The 22,919-nt window shown below is 38.8% G+C and overlaps 1 protein-coding gene across 11 annotated transcripts in view; it reads left to right on the top strand.

Moving 5' to 3' along the window:
• Positions 1-22,919, top strand: part of CHD9 (chromodomain helicase DNA binding protein 9) — an 84,743-nt gene that overhangs the window by 25,714 nt on the left and 36,110 nt on the right. For 9 of the 11 annotated variants that reach the window (XM_021408930.1, XM_021408927.1, XM_021408931.1 and 6 more), the window contains 3 exons: positions 10,569-10,906; positions 18,856-18,967; positions 22,176-22,322. In XM_021408930.1, the coding sequence (XP_021264605.1) occupies positions 10,569-10,906; positions 18,856-18,967; positions 22,176-22,322 (597 nt within the window). Of the gene's footprint in view, positions 1-9,024; positions 9,393-9,498; positions 9,746-10,568; positions 10,907-18,855; positions 18,968-22,175; positions 22,323-22,919 lie in introns of those variants that run through there. The other 2 variants (XM_021408932.1, XM_021408933.1) reach the window with 2 other exon arrangements.

Below are 22,919 nucleotides of genomic sequence, written 5' to 3'. Positions count from 1 at the left end.
CTTGCATCTGCTGGATATAGCTTCACTGCATAGCATTTGTGGACTGAGCTGAAGTTGGGAACGGTTCCAATAGGTTGGTGTTAGCTTATCTGAGCTGCTGTAAAGATTATGCTTAAAAAGGGATGAAGTTTTTGGTAGAAAGTAAAACTTCAGGCATTCAGCCTGTTCTGTGTGCAATATTTCTTTCTCGTGCCCTGTATTATGGATGGAGCATATTTAATTTCGAGTATCAATTTTTCCCTTTTTCTGATTGTAGATGGAATATATAACTCTGGTGTCTGATTACAGACTACCACTGGTTTTCTGGGTATCCAAGCAAAAATGAGAATTTTGTTCAGACCTTTTATTTTGCTTTTTGATCATTCTTGCAGTTTTGGAAAAATGCAAATGCTTAGCTAGCTTCCTCTTGTGACTCATAAGGCCTTTAAGTAAGCTGCTGTATTATTGCAGAGCTTGTTCCTTTCTGGACAGGCAGTTTCTGAAAGAATCTTTCCCATTAGAGACTAGCTTGCTTTGTGTCAGTGAAAAGCTTACGCTTTAGACCATCATATCAGATCTATTGCTGCATTTAAATCTGAGCGTGTGAATTCTTCCTGACTTCAGAAAACTGAACGTACAGATTTATCTTTATTTTAGGATGGGAGCTTTAGCACATCAAAAGAAAAAAAAATAGAAAGCAGTAGTTTCTGAAGTTGGTGGTTAGAACACTAACTACAGCAGTCTTTTGTTTTGTTTCTATTATACACAGAATTGAAACAGGTTTGAGAAATCAGAATGGAAGTACAGTAATTAGAGTCTTTTCAGGATACGTTACTCTAAATTATAAATTTGCTATATTAAGCTCCTTTGAAAGAGGGATGAGTGATAAACTCTGAGTTTCTGTGAATATACAATTTCCTTGAACCTTCAAAATAAATGCGTTTTAATTTGTGCATCAAAAAGTTCCCTTTCAATCATAGTTCAGTACTAGAGAATATTGTGCTTAAGCAAAATAGTCCTTTAGTACAGGAACAATAGCTTAAATATGGTCATAAATGGACATGTACACTTCACAGCATTTGCTTTTTGAAAAGTATTTATTCAGCCATTCCTCAGTCTCTACAATGCAGTGTACTGCGTGAGTCCTGTCACTAGTGCAAATTTAAGATGCTCCTATACACAGTTGGGAGAGGAAAATAGAGAACTGAATGCCATGTTAAACACTATAACTACTTGGATTTAAAGCTAGAATAATAAAAAAAAAAGTGTGAAAGGTGGGTATTTTGTCCACTCAGACCAATTACCTTCTGAAGAAGTGTGGGTTCTAGTAGTATTTCCACAGTTTTTTGGCCTGGTTGCACTGGAATACTTTGAGGCAACTCTTTGAGAGAGTTAGGGAGCTGCTCCTGCTTTATCTGGAGAAAGTTCAGGATTTCTTGTGTCAGAGGAAAAAAACCAAAAGATTGAGTTGATGATGGCTTGGAGTCCAAGCAGTGGATGTTGCAGCTCGTGGTCACAATGATTGTAGTAGTCTTACTTGGATTCTTGGAGGTCTAAGAAGGATGGAGCTCATGTTTCATTTCCCCTGCTAAGATCTCTGCCTGTCTACTTCGTGTCAGTGGAAGGGACATCTCTGAGACTTCTGTTCTTCTAATTTGTCTGGATTAGATTGATGGCTTAGAAATCGCAAGGAACTTGGAGGCATAAATGTACCAACTTGTCTGACATGGTTGTATAGCCTTGCTTTTTTTTTTTTTGCAGCAAGCTGGATAAAAATTGAGCAGCTGTCACTTGAAGTTTAATGTGCGTGCATAACTGTAACCGGAGAGCTTAGCTGAGTTTTTTAAAGCTAAATATTTATTTTAAGTCTGTAGTCAAAGGATGTGTGATTATCAAAGCTGCCGTAATAAGGGGCAAAAGCATTCCTTATTCTGTCAGTTGTGGGGGGCATTTAGCGTGTCTTCCCATTGGTCTAGATTGAGCAACTCAGCAAAGAGACCAGCCAGGTGAAGGCATTAATAATGTATTGCCTTGGGATAGCCAGTGGGATATGATCAAGTTGTAGTGGACAAACTTAGCTACGTATCATGTTATACTTAGCTAAGTTATCCTTGAATATAACTACATGAAGGTGTCTTATGTGTCCGGTTGTGAAGCGTCCCATTGGGTGATGGCAGCGGAGGAATGGACGGCTACTCTGCGCTGCTATCTTAAATTTCAAGATGTGCCTGTGGGCTGGCACGGGTTCTGGTTGCCGTAGGGATGCTTCAGATTGAGGAGCAGTAGAAGCAAGTGTACTGGGGACTGCAAAACTCTTTGCTGGCAATGAATGTGGTCCACAGTAGTAGTGTGGTCCGCTGGTGTTTTTCTGCTCTCCTTGTCCGCCTCGCTCTGGGTGTGCTACTTAAAAATTCAGCACATAGTAGCAGGAAGAGAAAATGTTGCCCACAGTAAGTTTTACTTGCTACGTTTTGTTACTATGTGTTATTTTTTCCAGAGACCCTGTGCTTACAAAGCTGAAAGAATACGAAATCATTTTGCTATAGGACAATTTGCTTTGCTTGTGTTTCTAGTTTGGTGGTGATAATTCATCTAGTTTTATAATAAATATATGAACATTTATCACTGAATATTCAGCTAAGTCATATAGAGATTTCCTGTTTGCTTCTGTTTTATGTTGTGGGTTTTTTTCAGTATTTCAAAAGTTAGGAAGTAGTGCCATTTTACTCCAATTTTGTTACCTTTTTTTTTAAGGGAGAACGGATGTAGTAAGTTTTCTTGCTTTTTGAAATATGAAAAATTCAGGAAGTGTGTTTTAGTATTTTTGTCTAAAGAAGAGCATCAGTCTATAAGTACAGCACAAATTATTCATTACATCCCTAGTTGCACTTTATACATTCACATTTGGTATCCCTTCAGAGAGTCTCTTTACTATGCATTTAAAACATAAAGCAAAAATAAGCCAAATGAGAGAATACTAAGTTTCCTACAGAATAGAGCAAAGTAAGCAGCTTATTCTGCTTGGCTCCAATATTGTTACTCACCAAGTTCTAGCACTGTGAGAGATTACTTCAACTGACTTCAGCTCAGCAGTGAAAGACTAAAAATTAGTGCTGTTTCAGTTAGTATTGTATTTCCATGGAGTTCAAAAGGCCTTCAGAAAAGAAGCTTTGCAGCATTCCAATTGGGACAGTTACGGAAGCTGTCTGAACTTGTTGACCTGTTCAATAAAAGTTTTCCTATTGTTAAAAACAGGTGTATGTTCCAGTAGAGGATAACTCTTACGTGTACCTTTTAAGACTACCTTACGGTGTTTTGAGATTTCAGTGGATTCATCTCTTTGCAGGGCTTTCCTTGGGGTTTTTGAACTCTGATGAACGGTCACTTTAAATCAGAAAGATCTGTGTTCTTTTCTTGTCCATAAGTATTTTGTGAAATATCTTGTCCAGTTACTGGACTTGTTTTGCAGAGTATTAAGTTAAATGTTGGTATGTTGGGTGGTTAGGTTTGATATTGTGTTAGTTTGGTTGTTTTTGGAGTTAACTATAAATTGGCAGGTAAGATCACTCAAGAGTGTAGAAAAAAGTAACAAGTAGTGGTGCTTTTTTGCTGGACCTGTTTGTACGCTTTTGGAAATAAATCTGAAACTTTTGGATCTGTAGCATAGGCACTAGAGGCTTTAGAAGATCTGCAGCTGTGTGGAATGATGCTAAAACTGATCTGAGCCCTGGTAACTCAAATCTGTTGTGCATCCACACTCCAGCTGACTTGAATGTGATCATCACATTTTCTTCAACAGTTCTGTTTCATTTCAAGTGCAGCAGTACTTCCAGTGGAATGCACCTCCCTGTGCAAAGTTCTGCAAAGCACTGGGCGAAGATCAGTACAAGTACTCAGTTTTACTAGTTCTGCATGTGGAAAAACAACACCTGAGAAATGGCACTGGGACAGCTGGTGGTCTTGTTACATTCTGTGCCATCTTCTGTGCCATGTTTGGTATTGGACTAGAGCAACAGAGAAGTAGCTGCGTGATGGGCACAGCACACCAAGCCACTGAAAACTGACACAGATCCAACGCAGTAGCTTGACAGAGTAAGCAGGCTGAGGTTCTCAGTTCCTTTCATTTCTCAGCAGGTTTATATGCTCCATTACGTGGTACTTGAAGACTTACATTGAAACTACATACAGTTTTTATACCACTACTAAATATACAGAAAAGCAATTTAGCAATATTTGGTGCTGAGCCCCAGAAACGTCACTATTCAGACAGAATCTTCCACACAGCGTTCTGTGTGCTGCAGGTTTAATCTCCAGAATCTGATGGGCCTTTGCAGCATGCATAAGATAGCAGCAGCTGGTTACATTGGACAGTGAGTTGATTTTCTCTCCGTGACTGAGATGGGAAACTAGAATCTTACTGGTTAAGAATCTACTGCTGATCACAATTACGTTATTTTAGTTACAGAAGAGGCAAAATGGTATTTGTGGCACGCAGTACTGGTTCTGGTAGCACTTAGCAATCTGCTGGTGAGTGCATGACATCAGAAGCAGTTGCTTCTGTCCTCTTAGGAAGGGGACTAAGTTGGGGTTGCTGGCCCTTACGTTCATGTCTTCATTTTCACATGCATTTAATGTTTGGTTGAAGCTTTGAGTTAAACATTCTATAAGTTATGAGCTACAGTAACAAAACGTACATTGTGAAGTGACTGTTACATGGATAAAAACTGTTGCCTTGACACATTACTGGAGTTGTTGGCCGCTCATTTATCAACGTTACAAATAACAAATATGGGAGACAACCAAAGTAATTTTTTCCTGTTTTTTTTTTTAAATGTATTTGTAATATTTCAATATTAATTTGTCAGGCTTCAAATACACATTTCTTAAAATTCTGGAACCCTGAAACAGATACTCTTCTTCTTGCTTATTATCGTCACTAATAGATAATACTGTCAACATATTGAAAGAACCACAACTTAGAATGCTTCATTTACTCTCCTAATTGTTCCATATGTACTCTCAAAAGAAAGGAAAAATGATAGAACCCCATGGACAGTGCTCTTTGCTTGGTAGTGTAATCCTACCGGATGGGACGGGGCAACTGCTGAAGGAGAGAATTAAAAGTCAGGAAAGAAGCTCTGAAAGGGAGTGTGGCACCTTAAAGCATTTGCAGTTTTCAGATTCTGATGTGATCACAATGTAAAAATACAGGACAATCTAATTTGGGGAAAAACACAAACAGTACTGATCATCGTTTAGATGGTTCCCGTATTTGTGGTGCAGCTGGGATATTGATACTATTTCAGTGAGTTGACATGCACAAAGGGATTCCTTGTTTATTAATAAACGTGGACAAAGATGATGAAGTGGCAGTGTGTAAGGATCAGGTTTCCAGGTGGCTAATTTTAGCTGCTCTTGGTGTGGTTGATGTCAGGGTCATCTTGATCTGCCTCGGGACCTGTTGATGAGCAGGAACTATGCTCTCAGGGCACACAGTGCTTAGTGCTCACGTCTTCCTGCTGATGCCTCCTGCTAGTAGAAGTAAAAGAATCTTTTGAGGCATTGTAAGTGTAAAGCTTAGCTTTCTGTTTTTTACAGTAGGTAGGATCATAACTTAGTTCTTAGCTACTATTTTGATGAGCAGATCCACAAGTGAAAACCATTTAAAATACATAAATGTGTATAATTAAATCAGGAATGCAGGGTTCATTAAAATACCAGGGAAAGGCATTACAAGTCCTTAGAGGATATCAGGAATGGATGCAAGTCGATAAAGAGACTTGGCCTTAAAGGCTGTGTGCACACAGAACTGAAAGCAGTACTGCTCCTAGCATGGATGGCCATGGGTTCTGGCAAAAGTAGAAGTGGTGTTTTGTTCATGGAGCAGGTAAGGCAGGATCTGGGAGGATTTCCTAGGAGATGGAAGCTTCTGGTACATTAAACTGATTTTCTTCTTGGGGCTTTCTTTGAAGTTGATGCACAAGGGATGTGGAAAAACTATTTGTTGCTGTTGAGCAGATTTGAAGTGTGTTTAGGTTTTCAAAGGAAAAAAAGAAGACTGTATGTAAGCATTCACAATGGTGGTTTCTCCTTGCTGTGGGAAGTAGTGGTATGCCAGCAAAGTGCCTGTCTTGCAAACGCCATGTGGGTGTTGCAGAAATACCTTTCTGCAAAAATGCCTTCAGCAGAGTATTGGTAGGTAATGGGAAGACTGCTGTCATGATTCCCTCTCTGGATATTGTCCAGTAACTTGATTGTTTTGACATTAGTTTAATTAAGATACCGGTTTGATGTATAGTGTACCTTCTGCCTCTAAAAACAGAGCGTTCAAGTCTTGAATACTGCTGAAGTATTTTGAATACTGGTGCTCACCAGCTCCTGGGAATGTGGGGCATGTGTGGGGAAGTCTTTCAGCTGTCATCTTACCACCCGTTCCACCCTTAATGTCCCTTAGGGATAGCCCTTCAGTGTGAACAGCAGCGCTGCCCATGCCTGCTGTTCCTAATGGCTTTTGCGGGTGGCAGCAGCATGAACCTGACTCAGAATTGTCGTGGTTCCTGGCACTTCCCTGCTTGCCAGGGAAGGTGTAGCAGGACTGACTGATGCTCGGTGTAGCAGCAGGCAGCTGACGGAGCCCCAATAGTGTCACCGGCTGCTACCTGGCAGGGCAGTTAGCAGCAGCAGATACCCTGGAGCTCTCTGTTTAGAATTGAGACAACATTGCCTTGCTTTGTGTTTGGTTATATTTGGATGATGATCTTTGCAACCATGAAAACTAGGAGTGTGTTTTTCTAAGTAAAATGCTCGTTCTGTAAATACGTGGCTGCCTCAGGGCTTTCCTTTCCACTTTCTCCTACGTCTTTTTCAGTTAAGAATTCTTCTCGCTGCTGATGGATGGAATAGGTTTGTAAGCTGCTGGCAAAAGGACGTGCGCCTTTGGGGTGTCTGATCTGTGACCCCTCTCGGTGTTGTGAGGGCTATTTTTGGCTTGGCAAAAGGCTCTGTCCTTTTTGTTGTAGATGCTGTGTAGCTTTTTGGGATTTGTTTCCATTGTGCAGGATAATTTATAACTGTTTGTTTATGACTGTACTTTTTACTTTTTTTTTTTTTTTAAGATTTAGTCGATACTCAGAAAAAAGACCCCTGCAGAATTAGATCCTTATGTTGCTTTGATTGCCAAGTACATGCAGATACTGGTCTTTGTAAAGCAAGGATATTTCTTGTTCTTCTGATCTCAAAACAATTGTGTTGCTTTGCAATTTTTGGGTTTTTTTTTGTGTGTGTGACTGTGGTGACTTCCCTGATGCAGGAACGAAACATCTCTGTTTCATTACAGCTTTATTTACCTAGTAATGACGGCCTAGTGCCTTCCTGTGTCTTTGTGAATGTTATTCCCATATGGTTAGAAATGTCGTAGTAGAACTGAAAGAATACATTCTCAGTTTTCTAACAAATAGTTTCGTGTTGGTGGTGTGCAGGACTTGTAACTTAGTACAGAAGCAGTAGTGTGGACCGAGAAGAAGTGGGTCGGCCTCCAGAATTAAAACAACCAGTCACCTCATCCAGCATGCTCCCAGTTCTACGTGAAGGAAGTGATAGAAGCTGGTGAGGAGTAACACGACGGCAGCTTTGAGCTCTGAATTAGATATGTCATAAGAAACTCCTTTTTAAAGCAACTAAATGTTTAGGAAGATTACTTTAGAAAATTGCCAAAAAGCTGCTATTGCTGTTATTGCCCACTTATTAATTTGGCACTTTTTTTTGCTTGTTCTCGGCCCCAGAACGGTTCAGGAAGGTATCAGTTTATATTTAAAATTCTCTGACCTTACCAGCTCCAGTAGCATTTGGCTTAGAGTTGAAATTATACTGAGAATGCATTAGGAAACTTCCTTAATTTTATTTAGCTGCACTCAGAATGCTAAAATAGCATGTTATTTAGCACTTTCCTAAGCTATGAAATAGTAAGTCTGAAAGATAACTGATGGCAGTTTCTGTTACAGGTTGAATAACCATAAGATCAAAGCATCTTTGCTACAGTTCCGAAAAGTAAAATGAAAGTTTAGTAATTGTCCTTGTAGTTAAGGTATATATTTGCAGAAATATCTTTGAATGTAACTGTTAACTGAGAAATTCATCCCATGTATCTGTAACACTGGAAAATGAAGTTCATCTTGAAATGAGTCTTAAGAAGTAAAATCCCGATCGAGGCCTATTCTTAGCAGTCTCAAAATCCTAACAGAAGTCATATCCCAGTCTATTTCCTGATTCTTTTCTAATGGCCTCTGAGAAAAGCAAGGGTGTTGGTAGGGATTAGCAATGATGTCAGAGCTTCTTATTTTTCTAATAACTTTGCAAAAAATTAGAAAACCGTAGCACCTTCTTGGTTTTCTTTGATATACATCGACAAAACACAATGCAAACTTATCTAGTCTTTTAAAATAGCACCTTAACACACACACACACACACACACACACACACACACACACACACACACACACACACACCCCTTGTAAGGCAGAGGAATTTACCACCCAGCCATGTCCTGTGTGATCGAGGAGGCCTTCATTGCAAGGTGTGCGCCGGTNAAGGTGGGAAAGCAGGGGAGGGGTTTCCTCCGTGTTCTGAAGGAAGCTGTGAAATCTGTAAGAGGACACTTATGTGATTGCTGTTGCTTGTTTGCAGTACAGAATTCAACTGCAAAACAAAAAAAAAGTAAAAGATCCACTGTGGAGGACAAAATGCATTAGAGGCCACAGCCCAAGGTTTTTATGTCTGCGTCGCAGCTGCACCATCTCGATGCGAGGCTCGTCACGTTGCAGGGAAGCTTTGGCCACAGAAATGTGCAGTTCCCGTGATTTTCACCCTAAGAGAAAACAGTATTTGCAGTTTTACAGCAGGAGGTGGAAGAGGAAGAGTTAATCCCGGTTCCACATGTAGGGAAGAGCAGTCCGTTGGGGGTTAAATCGCAGAGTCTAATGGAATAATAACTGGTAGCACCATCTGCTGGCCTACTTCCGCAGAAGGAGTCAGTATTTTTAACGACATCTCTAATATTCATGCTGATGCATTTTGATGCTTTGTGCATTCATTTCTTTCTGTGCTTTGTTGGAATCTGGCTATCTGCTTACAGCTGTGGTAGAAATCCTGCTCTGGAGGGGCGGCGGGCAGGCTCTGCCCTACCTGCGCTGGGCGATCAGTGGCTGTGTGCTCGCCAAGGGAGGAATATGTTGATAAATCACAATGTGCATTTGTGGAGGGTTGTGCATATCTTGGCTGCAGCTTGCTAAATAGGCCATTTAGCAATCTTCTTTCAATGCTTTTCTCTTGAGCACTGCCTGGGGTGCTGAAAAAGCAGAGGGCAAGCCTTTGTCTGACGCCAAAAATGTCTTCAGTGAAGAGGCCAAGAGGAAGGGTAAGTGAAAGCCTGAATGAGTGGGAGGAGGAGGGGTTCTTTGGGCTAAAAGGCTAATGGGATTGAATAACCTTCCTTATTACTGGCTGCTGCGGCGGGAGCCGTGCTGCATCGCCATCTTGAGCTTGTTGCTGTTTGCTCGAGCCATGGTTATTTGTTAGAGCCTGTAGGCCTTGAGGTGGCATTTCGGTGATCCCGCGCCGGCCTCCCTCCCTGCCGCAGCACCGCTCTCTGCCTTTGATGAGGCGCAGATAGAAAATGGATCCAGTGAAGTGCACTGGATTCGGCCTGGAAATGTGTTTGGAAATTCCTGGTGGCTTTTCTTCGTGCTGTAGTCAGAGGCGCCTTTACGGGTGAGAATGTAACATAAGTGTTATCTGCCGGTTTTTGTCTGTTTGAATAGGAAATTCTTTCCATTCCTTGGAGGGGGAGGGGAAGAAAGCAAAAACATGTCTTCTGGTCTGTGAAGAGCCTGGTGGTTGGGGCATTGCACTCGCTTGTAAACAGTCCCACATCGGAGAAATAGCACTGAAAAACCTGAAAATCAAAACAGGACGTACATTTTCTAACTCATATGCTGGCACTATGTTGATCGAAATAAAAATACTGCTTTCTGATCCTTTTATCAGGCAGAGCAGTGTAGGCTTAGTTTTGGATGGCTTTTTTAATCTCGATTTTGTTCTAACAACGATTTTGTTTAGCACGGCGTTAGCCTTGTGGATATTATGCCTGCTCGAAGGTATTTGTGCCCCGGTATCTTACTGAAGAAGAAATGCTAATGCTGTTACCTTTGGGAAGTCTTGGCTTTCTCCGATTTTATGAGGAGAATATTTACTGGGGGTGTTGGAGATGCGCGTCAAATGTACGGGAATGCTTGAGAGGGTAGGGAGCGGTGTGTCGAACTACGGAGAAGAAAAGAATGCTCAGAGAATTTGGGGAAGATTTTTTAAAAACTAATTCTAGTACGTAGACTGGTTGTTTAAAGCCAACAATTGATGTACTTCTTCTGAAACCCACGCCATTCTGTGGTAAAAGCAGAATTCCTTCTTTGTTGTGTCTGCATGGGTCTCTGTGAGTTTAATTCCGGATTTAAAAAGCTTGCACTTTGTCTTTTAAAAAACATTGAGAATCTTAAAAATAAGGGGTTTTTTGTTTACTTTTTGTCTCTTGCCACAGCCTCCTTCCTCCAAGAAGACTGATGGTTCAGGATCACATACTAAGTCACAGAATACCCAGGTGAGGGCAATGTCTGAAAAGAAGCAGAGGAAAAAAGCAGACTCTGAAAGTAAACAAGAGAAAGCAAATCGCATAATATCTGAAGCGATTGCAAAAGCAAAAGAGAGAGGAGAGAGAAACATCCCACGAGTAATGAGTCCAGAAAACTTCCCCAGTGTTTCAGCTGAAGGAAAAGAGGAAAAGAAAGGTAGAAAAGTTAAATCGAAACCCAAGGACAAGGAGAGCAAAAAGCCAAAAACTGGTTCCTCATCCAAAACTAAAGAGAAAACAAAAATTGGGTAAGTAGATCTAAATGTTTTCTTACTTCTCTTAAGATTTTTCAAATCTTTGACAAAAATGAAAACTGTTTTCTGATAATATTCTCATTCACTGCCTACACAAAATTCTTCCTAATGAAGTCCATGTGTGGGCTTTCTTGTTCAGGAACAAGAGTGCTTTGTTTTCTCTTCAGATGCAATCGTTTTAGAACTGTCCTTTGAAAGGAATGGCTTCTGTATTTTTAAATTCATGCCAGCATTACTTTGTACTTACTTTGAAGCGTAGACAGCACCAAAGTATCTTTCATCTAGCCTTGTCATGGGTTCTGACTCCAAATTAAGTTTATCTGATAATATAAATGCTGTGTCTGTCAATTCCAGCTTATATTTTCAATGTGTGATAAACTGCATAGGACGAAACTGGAAGTTTAATGAACTTGCTAGCAGATGAATATCCTTACAGATACCACACAGTCTATCAAAAGTACAATGCATTTTGTATTTTAAGTATTCTGTATTCTTTAATTGTATCAATTTAGTCTGCTCTCTTAAAGATTGCGCAGCCTCAGCTGGATCGAGCTGGGTTGATACCCTGGGGGTAAGAAGCCTCCAAAAGACATGTTAGATGTCAGAGAGATTCTGTACATGGCACGCTTCTGACTGCAGTGCTAACCTAGTTCTCCAGGATACTTCTAAAGGAAATTATGTTATTTCTGATGTTAAGCTTGTCAGTCAGGACTTGAAACAGAAACCTCAGCTATGGTCCAACTCTTGTTTGAAATCCTTTGCCCTTTTAGCAATAACAGAAATAAGAACCGGCATATCTGTCCAGTTTTAAATGCCTCGTGTATGTATATTTCATGTATAGACAGCATAAATGAATGTTCTTTTAATCAGCCTGTGTCTCTGCATTTCTGCTTTTATTCCTAGTGTGGTACTGTTCTTGTATGCTCCAAATAAACTACTTCTTTGAGAATTTGTGTGATAGTATAAAGGTTACTGTTCTAAATGTAACATGATTTTAACCTGAACTTCACTGGTCTTAATTTTTCTCTCTGCTGATGGATTTGCAAATGAGTGCTGCTTATGCTCCTGAGCGCTTATTCACATTTCCTTCTCTCTCCCCAGCCCCCATTTATTTTAAAGTTGGGTTTGGGATATATACTTCCAAATTTGTTTTCAAATTTACTCATGTTGTATAGCAGAGAGACATTTTGTGGGTCCTTCTAATCAGGAAGCTTACACGCTGCTGTTAGCTAGTGTTGTTTTCTGGAACCTTTGTGTGTATTGCCCCAAGTACACTTTGTAGTTAGTCATCCAAATAATTAACAAAAGCTGCTGAAAAATAATCCTTATGATATACTGCATAATTCCGGTAATTATTTTGCTGCTTTTTAATCAGAATAGTCAAATCAACTGTTCCCTTCCAGTTACAGTTCTACATTCAGTTTCGTCTTCATGAAATGCTTAGCTGTGCACATCAATTTGCATCAGTTTTCTAGTTGTCACAAAGTAGAATCGAATGACAGGTAGACATTTGTCAAACTGTTTACAGCAGCGATGCTTGTGCTTGATCTGAAGCTGGTAGACAGCCTTCCTTTTAATTAAGTATGGTCAACTTGAGGGAACTTGGCCGCGAGCTGTGAAGGTTTGCCTCCCCGTTATTACCACCCTAACTGACTGAAGTCCCAGTAGTATGCTGTCTAGCAGTGTGAGCAAGTTAACGATGTGGGACAGGTAGCTGGAGAATCAGTACTCAGATCCTGTTAAGAGAACTGTGAAGTGAATCTTCTGGAGCCGTGTATTACAGATTGTACGGAATTTACATCCATGTACAGCTGTCCAACAAAGTAAATTGTTTCTGAACACCCATGTGCATCATTTTTGATTCTGAGTACTTTCATGCGGTGTTATGTTGTGCTAGCACTATTTTATAGCTTTTATAATGCATGTATTTTTATAAATAAGATAACAGCTGCTTAGCAAGAATACATACTGCAGTGATTTTGAATAGCACTAATTGTAAGAAGACCCTCACGTTTGTTTAAAAATAATCCTGCGAGAGTGTTTACTATGGCAGTGTAACTATTGATCTTATGTAAATAGAATATTTACTATCGGATGGCTAGAACAGGCTGTTCTGAGGTGGTTAAAACTGTTGGGTGGCTACCAAAGTTTTTTCATAAAACCGGTTTACCTGAGATCCAGTAATTAATAAGGGTTTTAGAAGGCTAAGCGCCTTCTGATAAAGGTATCATCCTATCACACATTCTTAGAAAAATATTTTTTTAACTAATCGAAGCACGTGCTGCAAATTGCGATAACAAAATAGGATTTGGATTTTGAATGTGTGGGTTGTTACATTCATTTTCCCTGTTATCTTAAAATAAAACAAACTCCCACTGAACCTTGAGAGAAAGTTTTACTGTGTTGAAGCAATACTTTACAAGGCAAAGTACTTTATTGGGTGAGAAAGAGAAGGGAGAACTTGAGTTTTGTGAAAACCTTGGGCTTTCTGTTGGAAATAAAACTTTTGTCATCTGTTTAAACCTGGAAGAAAAGAAATTATCGAAGGGGAAGACTAGTAATTAAAAAAAAAAAACAGCTAAGTTTTATATGTAACATTTCTTGCTTAAATGCAAGCAACATAGAAGCTGAAGACAGTAAAAGAAGTCCCTTTGTTATTAAAAAAAAAATAATAAAAAATAATAGTTTATAGCAGTTGAAAGTTGTTTATCAGCTCCAGTTCTTTTAGGAGCAATGAAACCGTCAGCTTTACAGACAGTGAAGGTGGACACTGAAGAAACAAATGAAGCACACATTTTAGCTGTAGTGAAGTACTTGCATGAATGCGTCCAGCTTTCCTTTTAAAAGGAGTTTGGCTGTGACACGTCCATCCCAGCAGAGTACCTTTCTGCTCACTGGGCCATCTCTCTGGAGGTGCTTGGAACTGGCCATAACGGTTACAGGCGAGCTCCGTTGGGGTGCTGAGAGCCAGGCTGGGGCGAGGAGCTGTGCCTCTTGGAGGGGCTGAAGTCAGGCTCGTTGTTCAGGTGACTCCTGCTTGCTTTTAACCTGATCTTTCACATCCTCTCTAGTGTCAAACGGGGCCTATCCACCGGGAGACCGAGTGTGCCTTCTCCATACTGTACTCAAACAGCAAACTGCTATTTGGATTGTGATCACAGCCACTGCTAGTGTGTAGTGTGGCCTGTGCTGCTCTTGAGCAGGATTTACAGTTAGTGATCCAGCTGTGAAAAGGATCCACTCTGCCTTGCTGAACTGGCAGAGTGGAGCTGGCGCGCTAGTTGCTGAGCAGACTTTTATAACATTGCTTGTGAGCCAACGGTTTCTATTTAAAAAAAAAAAAAAAAAGTCTGCATTTAAATGTAAGGCAACACAGCTTTCCTGGCATTGGGCAGCCCTCGTCTAGGGTCACGTTTTGGCTACTGTGCCCCTGGGCTCTGAGGAGATGGCATGATTTCAAACTGTCTTTTTCTCAGTAATTAAATTCATTTGTCTTTGGGGACTTCGTGTTAACTGTTCACATTTTCTGTCATGATTCCTTTGAGATCTACATACAGAGAAAATTTATAGCATAATTCTTTCTGATGTATCACTGTTAGTTATAAATTAAAGGCAATTATTTTCTAGGCAGGCTGTATTTTCTTTCTGAAGTTTCCGTTTGAGATTGTTAATCCTCTGACCTGTTGAAGTCAAAGAAGCAAGGCTTGTAGTTTCAGTCCATTGGTTTAGAACTGGATTCAAGAACTAGTGCTATAAAGATTGGATTCAAGAACTAGTAAAGTTCTGTGCTATAAAGATTGGTTAAGACAAATGAGTAATTTCTTTTATCAAGGATGTTATAAGCATGTGACAAACTATTAGCAGTGTAAGAATGCACATATAATGTATTTAGGATTACCCAGTGTGTCACCAGTTACCTTCAGATATTGATTACTGATCAACTTAATTCTTTAAAATGAAGTTACTTTACAATTTTTGTGAGGACTTCCAAACCACCTTTCATACGCTGTCTATTTAGACCAGGCATGTTGAGGATTAGGAATCTAAACGCTTAATGTTTCGCTTAGAGCTTCTAATGACTTACAAGCTTTTTGAATCGGTCGTGGTTTCAGTTCATCCATTTAAGGTGATAGATTTTCTGGTTTAAATACGTCTTTTACCACTTTATGTAAGGGATTGAAGAGTTACGAATTTGTGAACGTTCTGTTGTTCAGAAAAGTAGATTGGCATTTAGATTATATCGCTCTCAAGTATTCCCACCTACTCAAACACAAAATTAAATATCACGGCCCTGATGAAAAGCAGCAGCTCTGCATTAGTGATATAAAGGGTGATATCATTAGACTACCTACTTTTTAAAAATAAATAACTAAATAAATCCCCCTCGGGCCTTAGGAATTAGATGTACAGAAGTTCAATCCAGAGTGGTAACCCTTAAATTCCATACTACTGCCAGTTATCAGAAATGATTTTATCATTTCATGTGCTAAGGGAATGATTATGGACCCTGGTAGAAAATCCTTCTATCCTCTCTTGTTGATGTGATACCGCTAAGATGGTTTGAGTGCTTCCCAACACCAGTTTGCTGCACTCCTGCTACTGTGAAGGGGGAAGAAAAAAGGAAACTGTTCACCTGTTATGCTGATCTTGCATCATTTAGGGCTAGATACAAGAAATTGAAGGGAATTTCCTAGAAGTTAGACATTGTGAATTGTCTTATTGTATGATTGATATAAGTCAGACAAACGCAGGATGATCTGTGTGCAAGTGGAAGAGATCTCACTGGATCTTTTTATTCCTTTAGATCATAACCTTGTTTTTTCATGCCTTAAAAGGGCACAAATTTAAAATTTTATCCTTCTGGGATGTGTTTGCAGATAGTGAGCCACAACTCCTTGTCATAGTTTCCTCTGCTCCCCTACTCAAGTTCTGATGCATCATTTGATGTGACATAATCTTAAGTCTGCTAATCTACTGCAAAATATTTGAATGCAAAACACTGTGGTCTTGTCAAGAAAATAACTAAAAACTTGATTATTTTTTTTCTTGCATTATGATTCCCAATCTGTATGAGCTCGAAATGGCTGCTTGTTCCAAGTAAGACTAGATGAATGTTTCAAAAAATCTGTCTGCAATCCAAAAGTTATTAATTAGAGATCAATTTGGAGGAGGAGACAGTGGGTAACATTAGGGTGTTAGTATTATTTATTAAACATATGCTAAAATGATGAGAGCAGCTGTTTTTTTACCACCAATATATCTCTCATTTGAAGAGGATACGCGATCTTGTCAAGGAAATATCTGCTTTGTATTGTGCTAATAGATAGAATTTTTAGCAAAGGTTTTAGTGATAGAAACACTAATGCTGTGGGAGTTCTATTACTAGTAATTTAATAAAATACTTTGACTACAGATTAAAATATTTGGAAAGTGGGTTTTCACACACTAATAACCAGTTGTTTACTGTTTCTCTGCTTTAAGAATTAAAAATGATGCATTAAAGGTATGCTTTAAAAGTCAGCAATATCCTACTGTTTCTTGCATGCCTAATACATATTTGCTGTTTTCTTTCCTAACACCTCCTCATGTTCAATGTTTTGAAGGCTTTGAAAATCGCTCTTCATAATTTTAAAGCTCTTACAAGTAGTGCTGACAACTCTGCAGTCACATTGTTTCCCTATCAGAGGGAAGGGAACGAAGCAGGTTCTAACTGGCTGTTAGTTTGTAAGGAAGAAGTTGCAGTGTCCAGAGATCTGCTCCTCAGATGGTGGTACTTTGAGTCACGGTTTTGTAGACCTCAAACACTTTAGGAGTTACGTGCTAAGGATTTAAAGAAATAATGGCTGCTGAGGTGGCTTCTTTCTGTTCTCTTCCATTAGTGGAAGTTTCTCAATGTTTTTATTTTACTTTGTTGATACAGAAGAAGCGGGGGGGGGAAGTGTTGAATTAATCTACGTTGCCTAATTGTTATTATATTTCTCTGTTACATAATAAGACACTTTAAAAAGGCAAGTGAAAGTGAAATTGGAATGGAGTCTAGTGATATGATTTATTCTGTGTCTGCAGTGTGCTGTTTCCTTTACACGGAAAGATAGTTGCTGTTCAGAACAGTTTGTTTCAGCTTGGCAGAAGGGATGTTAGCCAAGTATCTTTATGCTTTCCTGCAGAAATTTACAAACTGGCAAGGCAACTTGCTCTCTCAGTGGAAAAAAAAAAAAACCTCAGAATTGATCCAGTTTACAGGCTTCTGAAAATCATTGTTTTCACATAGCACATTTTTTAATAAGTTTTTGGCCTAAATATGAGCAGATTGCATTTTTTACCAATAGAAATGCATGATTTTAGCACCATACTGTCATTCTGCAACTTCTGATATCAAAGAGCATTGTGGTTCTGGGCACTGGATCAGAAGGAAGTGAAACTCTGCATTTATTCCTCTCATTGGCATCATACCCACAGAAAGGAAGACACATTCTGATCAGCGACGTGCAGGGAAGATGTTAAGAAAATATCAGGGAGATGGATGTAAAGAGAAGTACCGGGGGTAGGAAATGGCAGATGAAGGGAGAGACAGATGAAGAGGTGAAAGCACAGGGAACAGAAGTTACTTTTGAACAGTCAGCTCTGGAAACAAGCACATCTGTCATCGTGCTTATTGCACATTCATCGTGTGTTTGCCAGTGAAGTTCAGTTCATACTGAGACAAAAAAGATGGAAGCAGATAATGCGCTTCTTTTTCTGACTGTTCCACTGAATGTAACCTAATGGCTCACGACTGAAAACATTGTGAAAATGTTTGTTTTTACAAAGGCCTGTAATCTTTTGCCTGCCATGTTATTTAATCTATCCATAATGTTTTGGTAACTTTTCGTTTTGTTTGTGGACTGCTAGTTTGGTTGTCAGAAACGGCTGATAATTCTCTTATCTGGACTGTTCCAAAGAGAAACAAATGAGGGAAGTGTTTCAACCACCACCTTCTCATCAGTGGCTTTTCAGGTGGACAATATTTGGTGCTACTGTGGGGTAAAACACTTACATTGTCTGTAGAAAAGCTAATGTCTTGTGCTGAACTTGGTCTGTAAAATGGCAGAGATGATCTGTGTGTTGTAACAGTTCTCTCATTTCTGTTACACGGAAGTGATAATTAGATGCTATGTAAAATATATTTTTGAAGAGTGGTGGTTGGCACATTTTGAATATGAAAAAGGAAATATTTCGACACTTGTTAGATAAAACAAATTAGATTACTTTGATGTCATAATTTCTAGCATAACCTTTCAGTCTGAACTGAAAAATCGTTAGTGCTTTTTCATTAGAATTGAACTAATTTCTTCAGTACAGTGTTCTTGGTGATAAAACTATGTTTTGAATAAGGCTTATTTCGGATTTTTTAAAGGCAAACAGATTGGTTCCATTTCCTCATATTTATTGTTCAGTTACTGACTTAAACATACAAACTACACATCAGGCAGCTTTGAATCATTTTAGATTGTTGGCCATAGGTAATTTTTACAATATAGATGAGAAGACGCATTTTACAATGAGAAGTTATTTGAAGTACGTTATTGACTGTCATCATCTGCGGGTGATGTTTATACTAATTTTATCTATGTAGTCTCCTATTGTCAGTCTAAATGTTAGATTTTACGTCTCAAATAGTCATTTATATATTTATAATATTTGATACAGAGAAGTTTGAGATAAATCTAACTGCCTACCTGGAGAGAAACTCAGTAACAGTAGTATGAAACACTTATTGTCAAGTTGTACTGTTTTGTTTTGTGAAGTGTTTTGCATTTTCAAAGGAGTGGGGCTTCCTGATTATTATAGTAACAAAAATAAGGGTGTTGCTTATGGATTTGGCATTGAGTTTAAACTTAAAGTTAAGTACACTAGTATATAGTGTTCATTTAGATGTTTTTTATTTGTTTTTCCCCTGACAGAAAGTTAATCATCACGCTGGGTAAGAAGCAGAAAAGAAAAAATGAATCCTCAGATGAATTGTCTGATGCTAAGCAGACTCCACAGAAGTCATTGAAAGATGAAGACTCACAGGTAAGTGATCAGAATTTTTCTCTCTTCAATTTGTTTTTGTCTACAGGTACTCTTCTACCCATCTCTCCAGTGAGTTATATTTCTCTTGACACAGTGGCAGTTGACTGCATCTTTCTGTCACTAATATCTGTCTGTCAAAGATAGCAATCCTCATGTTATCGGTTCAGCATACCAGTAGGCTCTAGTTGTAACTATGAAGACTGCTCCAAAAGTAATGCCTCCTATTTTATGATGTTGGTCCACAGCATCAGAGGCAGATGTTGGTGGTATGGTAGTAGAAGTTGGACCTTCCCACCAATATCCTGTTACATTCTGTTGCCGTGTGACAGATGGCAGCAGAGGGGCAGTCTGACAAAATGACATCTTACATGGAAGTGTTTATGAAGCAGAGATGTGTGATTGAATTCCTCTATGTGGAAAAAAATGGCACCCATTGACATTCATCGACCCTTGCTGAGTGTTTATGGAGACAAAACAGTGGATGTGAGCACAGTGAGGTGGTGGGTGCTGTCTTTCAGCAGTGGTGACAGCGATGTGAAATACAGTCTGCATTCTGGACAGGCACGGAAACCAGTCATGCCACAAAATGAAGAGTGCCACAATCAGCTCTTCTGCAGAAATCAGCTGATGGTGGTGCCTGTGTTGAAAAATAGTGTTTTGTAGGCGAGAATTTACTTATCAACTAGTGTTATTGTGCTCTTTGTATCCATTGTAGATTCCGTGGAAACAAATAGGAGGCATTACTTTTGAAGCAACTTATGTATAGTGCACCTGAAGGAAATGCAGAATTGAGAATTAGAGTGGTAGAGTTGTTCTTTTCAGGAATCTCTCCCTTTTAACTTATATTTATTCACTGTTTTAATAGATAGCCTTGGTATAATCATTTACAAAAATTATGCACAAGGAAGTATGAACTATGTAAGTGATTGTATCCTATTCATATGCATATTAGTAACAGAATTGTAACTCTCTTCCTTTGGGCAGATTCCATTAAAACATAAGATTTCATTCTGAAAATGTGCAGGTTTTTATTCTGTGGCAATTTCATTGTAGGAGATGTAATCAATATTTATAATAAGTTGTTGAGCAAAAATTAATTGCATGATCTGATGACAATGTCAGAAAATAATCACCAAATGCAGAGCTGACCTTTAGTATCTTACAGATGATAATGATGGGGGGGAAAAGGGGGATCAGAAGGCATTTCCGTGAATGGCTTCCTATTCATTTAGGTGCTGAATTGCCTTAGGTAAATGTTACCTGGAAGGGAACATGGAGTGATTTATTCCTCAGGGTATTTGTCTTAGCGTGGAAGGCCTGTTTAGTAGATTCAGAAGGAAGTAAAAAGTGGTTTCACATTCTGAAGAACTGTAGGTTACCGATTAAAATCCTGCAATGACATAAATATAAACTTGTGGGTCAACAGCTGTAATTCAGAGGACTGTGGATCTTTCTTTTTTGGTTATTGATTTGAGTTTTTTGCTGTTTTATTTTTAGTATTAAATAATTATTGCATGAAGGGAAAAGAGAGTGGTGATGTTGAAGGGTGTCATGGAAAGAAAAATTGTTCTGCAGAATGTCACATAATACTGCTCTAACTGCAAAGGAGCTGGGGAGAAGCTTGACAAGAAGAACATCCATTACTTTCCTTCATTCTTTGCTCTAATTCATTCTCTGTTTTATTTTTGAACGTGGTCATAATTTTCTTTTCCTATTGCAAGTAGCTTTCTATTTCTAAACCCATGGGAGCGGTAATTTTAGGTTATTCTCCCTAATTCATTTGATGTGCTTAGTTTCTCAGTAAGTGCATTCCTTAAGTATGTTGATTTATTTTGTGCATTAGATCTTTCTTATTTTTTTTATGACCATGCTTCTCAGTTCAGGGAAGTAATACAGTGTTTCTCAAACAAAAGAGATTATATATTAATGTTGGAGAGCATGTGTCTGCTGATGTTTTATTAATCATTTCATACATTAAGAAAAGACATACTGAGAAGGGCTGAAAATGCTTTTTAACACCTCAGTAGGTTTTGAAAACTTCAGCAACTACTTAACGAGTAAAACTTGAATGTAGCTCTTAACCCTTCTGTTCTTAATTCCTACATCATTTTGCATTGCTCCTATTAACTAGCATTTTTAAATAAGTGTTCCTACTTATTTCAGCAAACTATTGTTGTTTTAAACTACAATGTGACATTTTAGTTAGTTTAAATCTGAAGTTTCTTTTTGTGTTAAATTCCCCCGCCACACCACCCTCCCCCCAGCCTCTACACACACACACCCTTTTTATTGATGGATATCTGGTCTGGCTTCTTATTGTAGAAAGCTGATTGTTCCACTGGCCTGGCTTCTCCAGAAGAGCAATCTGATGCCTGTTCTTTGATATATACTGTATTATATATACTTTACTACTTTTCTGCCTTACTAAAATACTGCTGAAGTTGTTATAGCAAGGCCTTTTACCAGAGACCAGCCAGATGACGGATTGAATTTAACAGCCAGGAAGAAAGTTCCTGTTCTGCAGTCTTGTTGTTACTTAATACCTGCTCTGCAGAAGCCAGTATAACTACAGGGATGTTGGGTTTTGGTATATTCACAACTTAGAATCGTAGAATCACCAAGGTTGGAAAAGACCTCCAAGATCATCCAGTCCAATCATTCACCTACCACCAATATTTCACACTGAAGCATGTCTCGCAGTACAACATGTATGCATTTCTTGAACAATTTCAACAACTTTTCTTCTCCATCTGACCACTACACACCAATCACCAATGGCTTTTCCTAAACAAAAGTATGCTTTGCTGCGTAGCTCAGTATAATGAAATTATTTAAAAGAAATTGGTTTGCTTTGCTGTGTTTATTTCTGTGATGATCGGTTCTCTAAAGCTATTCTGATGCTTTCTTAATGGAGATGTGCTATATGTCAGCCTTGTTCACATATCTTCATGTTACTGTTCTGTGTTTCCTTTTGAACTCTAAAAATATAAGTATCAAACATTCCTATGGAAGACATTAGGGAAAAAAGTAGAGTTTAATTGCTTGAAAATAATATTTGGCGACTACTTTTTCAGTGGTTCACATGCTTCGTGTGTTCCGTCAAATGGTGGCCTTTGGTTTTTGGCTTAGCTTAAGTATTTTGAAATTTACAATGCACGTTAGAGGAAATGCTTGGTAAAACCTCTTAGCTTTCTTCTACTCCTTGCAGAAGAGAAGATCAAATCGCCAAGTTAAAAGGAAAAAGTATGCTGAAGAAGGAGAAGGAAAACAATCGGAAGAAGAAGCTAAAGCTTCTGCGAAAATCAAAAAGAATTCTGCTCCTTTACCTGCTGAACAGCCTTTACAATTATTTGTGGTGAGTAAAATCTGCTTTGGTCAGTAGTGGGAATTTTCCAGGTGACTCAAGGAGTTCAGTGAATAAAGCTCAGTTATGTCTTAAATATTGGAAGAAATTACTTAGTAGCATTTTTCTGTTAAAAAACATTTATTGACATAATTGAAGTTAGCGATAAGTATAAAGGTAAGACAAAGGATAGCTGTATCTGGATTTATCCTGTGTTGGCATAGGAAAAATCTATATGTTACTGTTCCAAATAAAGTGACAGGAAAGAAAATGAAAGCGTTCTGGAAACAATTGAAGGAATGGCTAAGTTGTAAAGGAGGAAGGTAATATGGTTGGGACAAGTCAGGCCAGAGGGAAGTTGACTTGGTTTGAAGCAACCTTTAAACATTGGCTGAAGTGTGTTTGCAACCAGAGCTTCAGTTTTGGCAGAGCTAAATAATCCTGTATCTGTATCACACCTAAGCCCTGCTAGAATTCACAGGCATGTCCTTGTCTCTTTTTTACAACATATTTTTCTTATTTGTGTTCAGCGTAAATCTACGCTTGATACATGCAGCGTTGTTTTCATTTTACTGATTTATTTAAGCTGTCTGCCAGAGTTCTTGCTTC

The sequence above is a fragment of the Numida meleagris genome, chromosome 10, assembly GCF_002078875.1.
Source record: "Numida meleagris isolate 19003 breed g44 Domestic line chromosome 10, NumMel1.0, whole genome shotgun sequence".
Lineage (NCBI taxonomy): Eukaryota > Metazoa > Chordata > Aves > Galliformes > Numididae > Numida > Numida meleagris.
The sequence above is the reverse complement of the archived record's forward strand: the minus strand, read 5'-3'. Positions and strand labels throughout refer to the sequence as shown.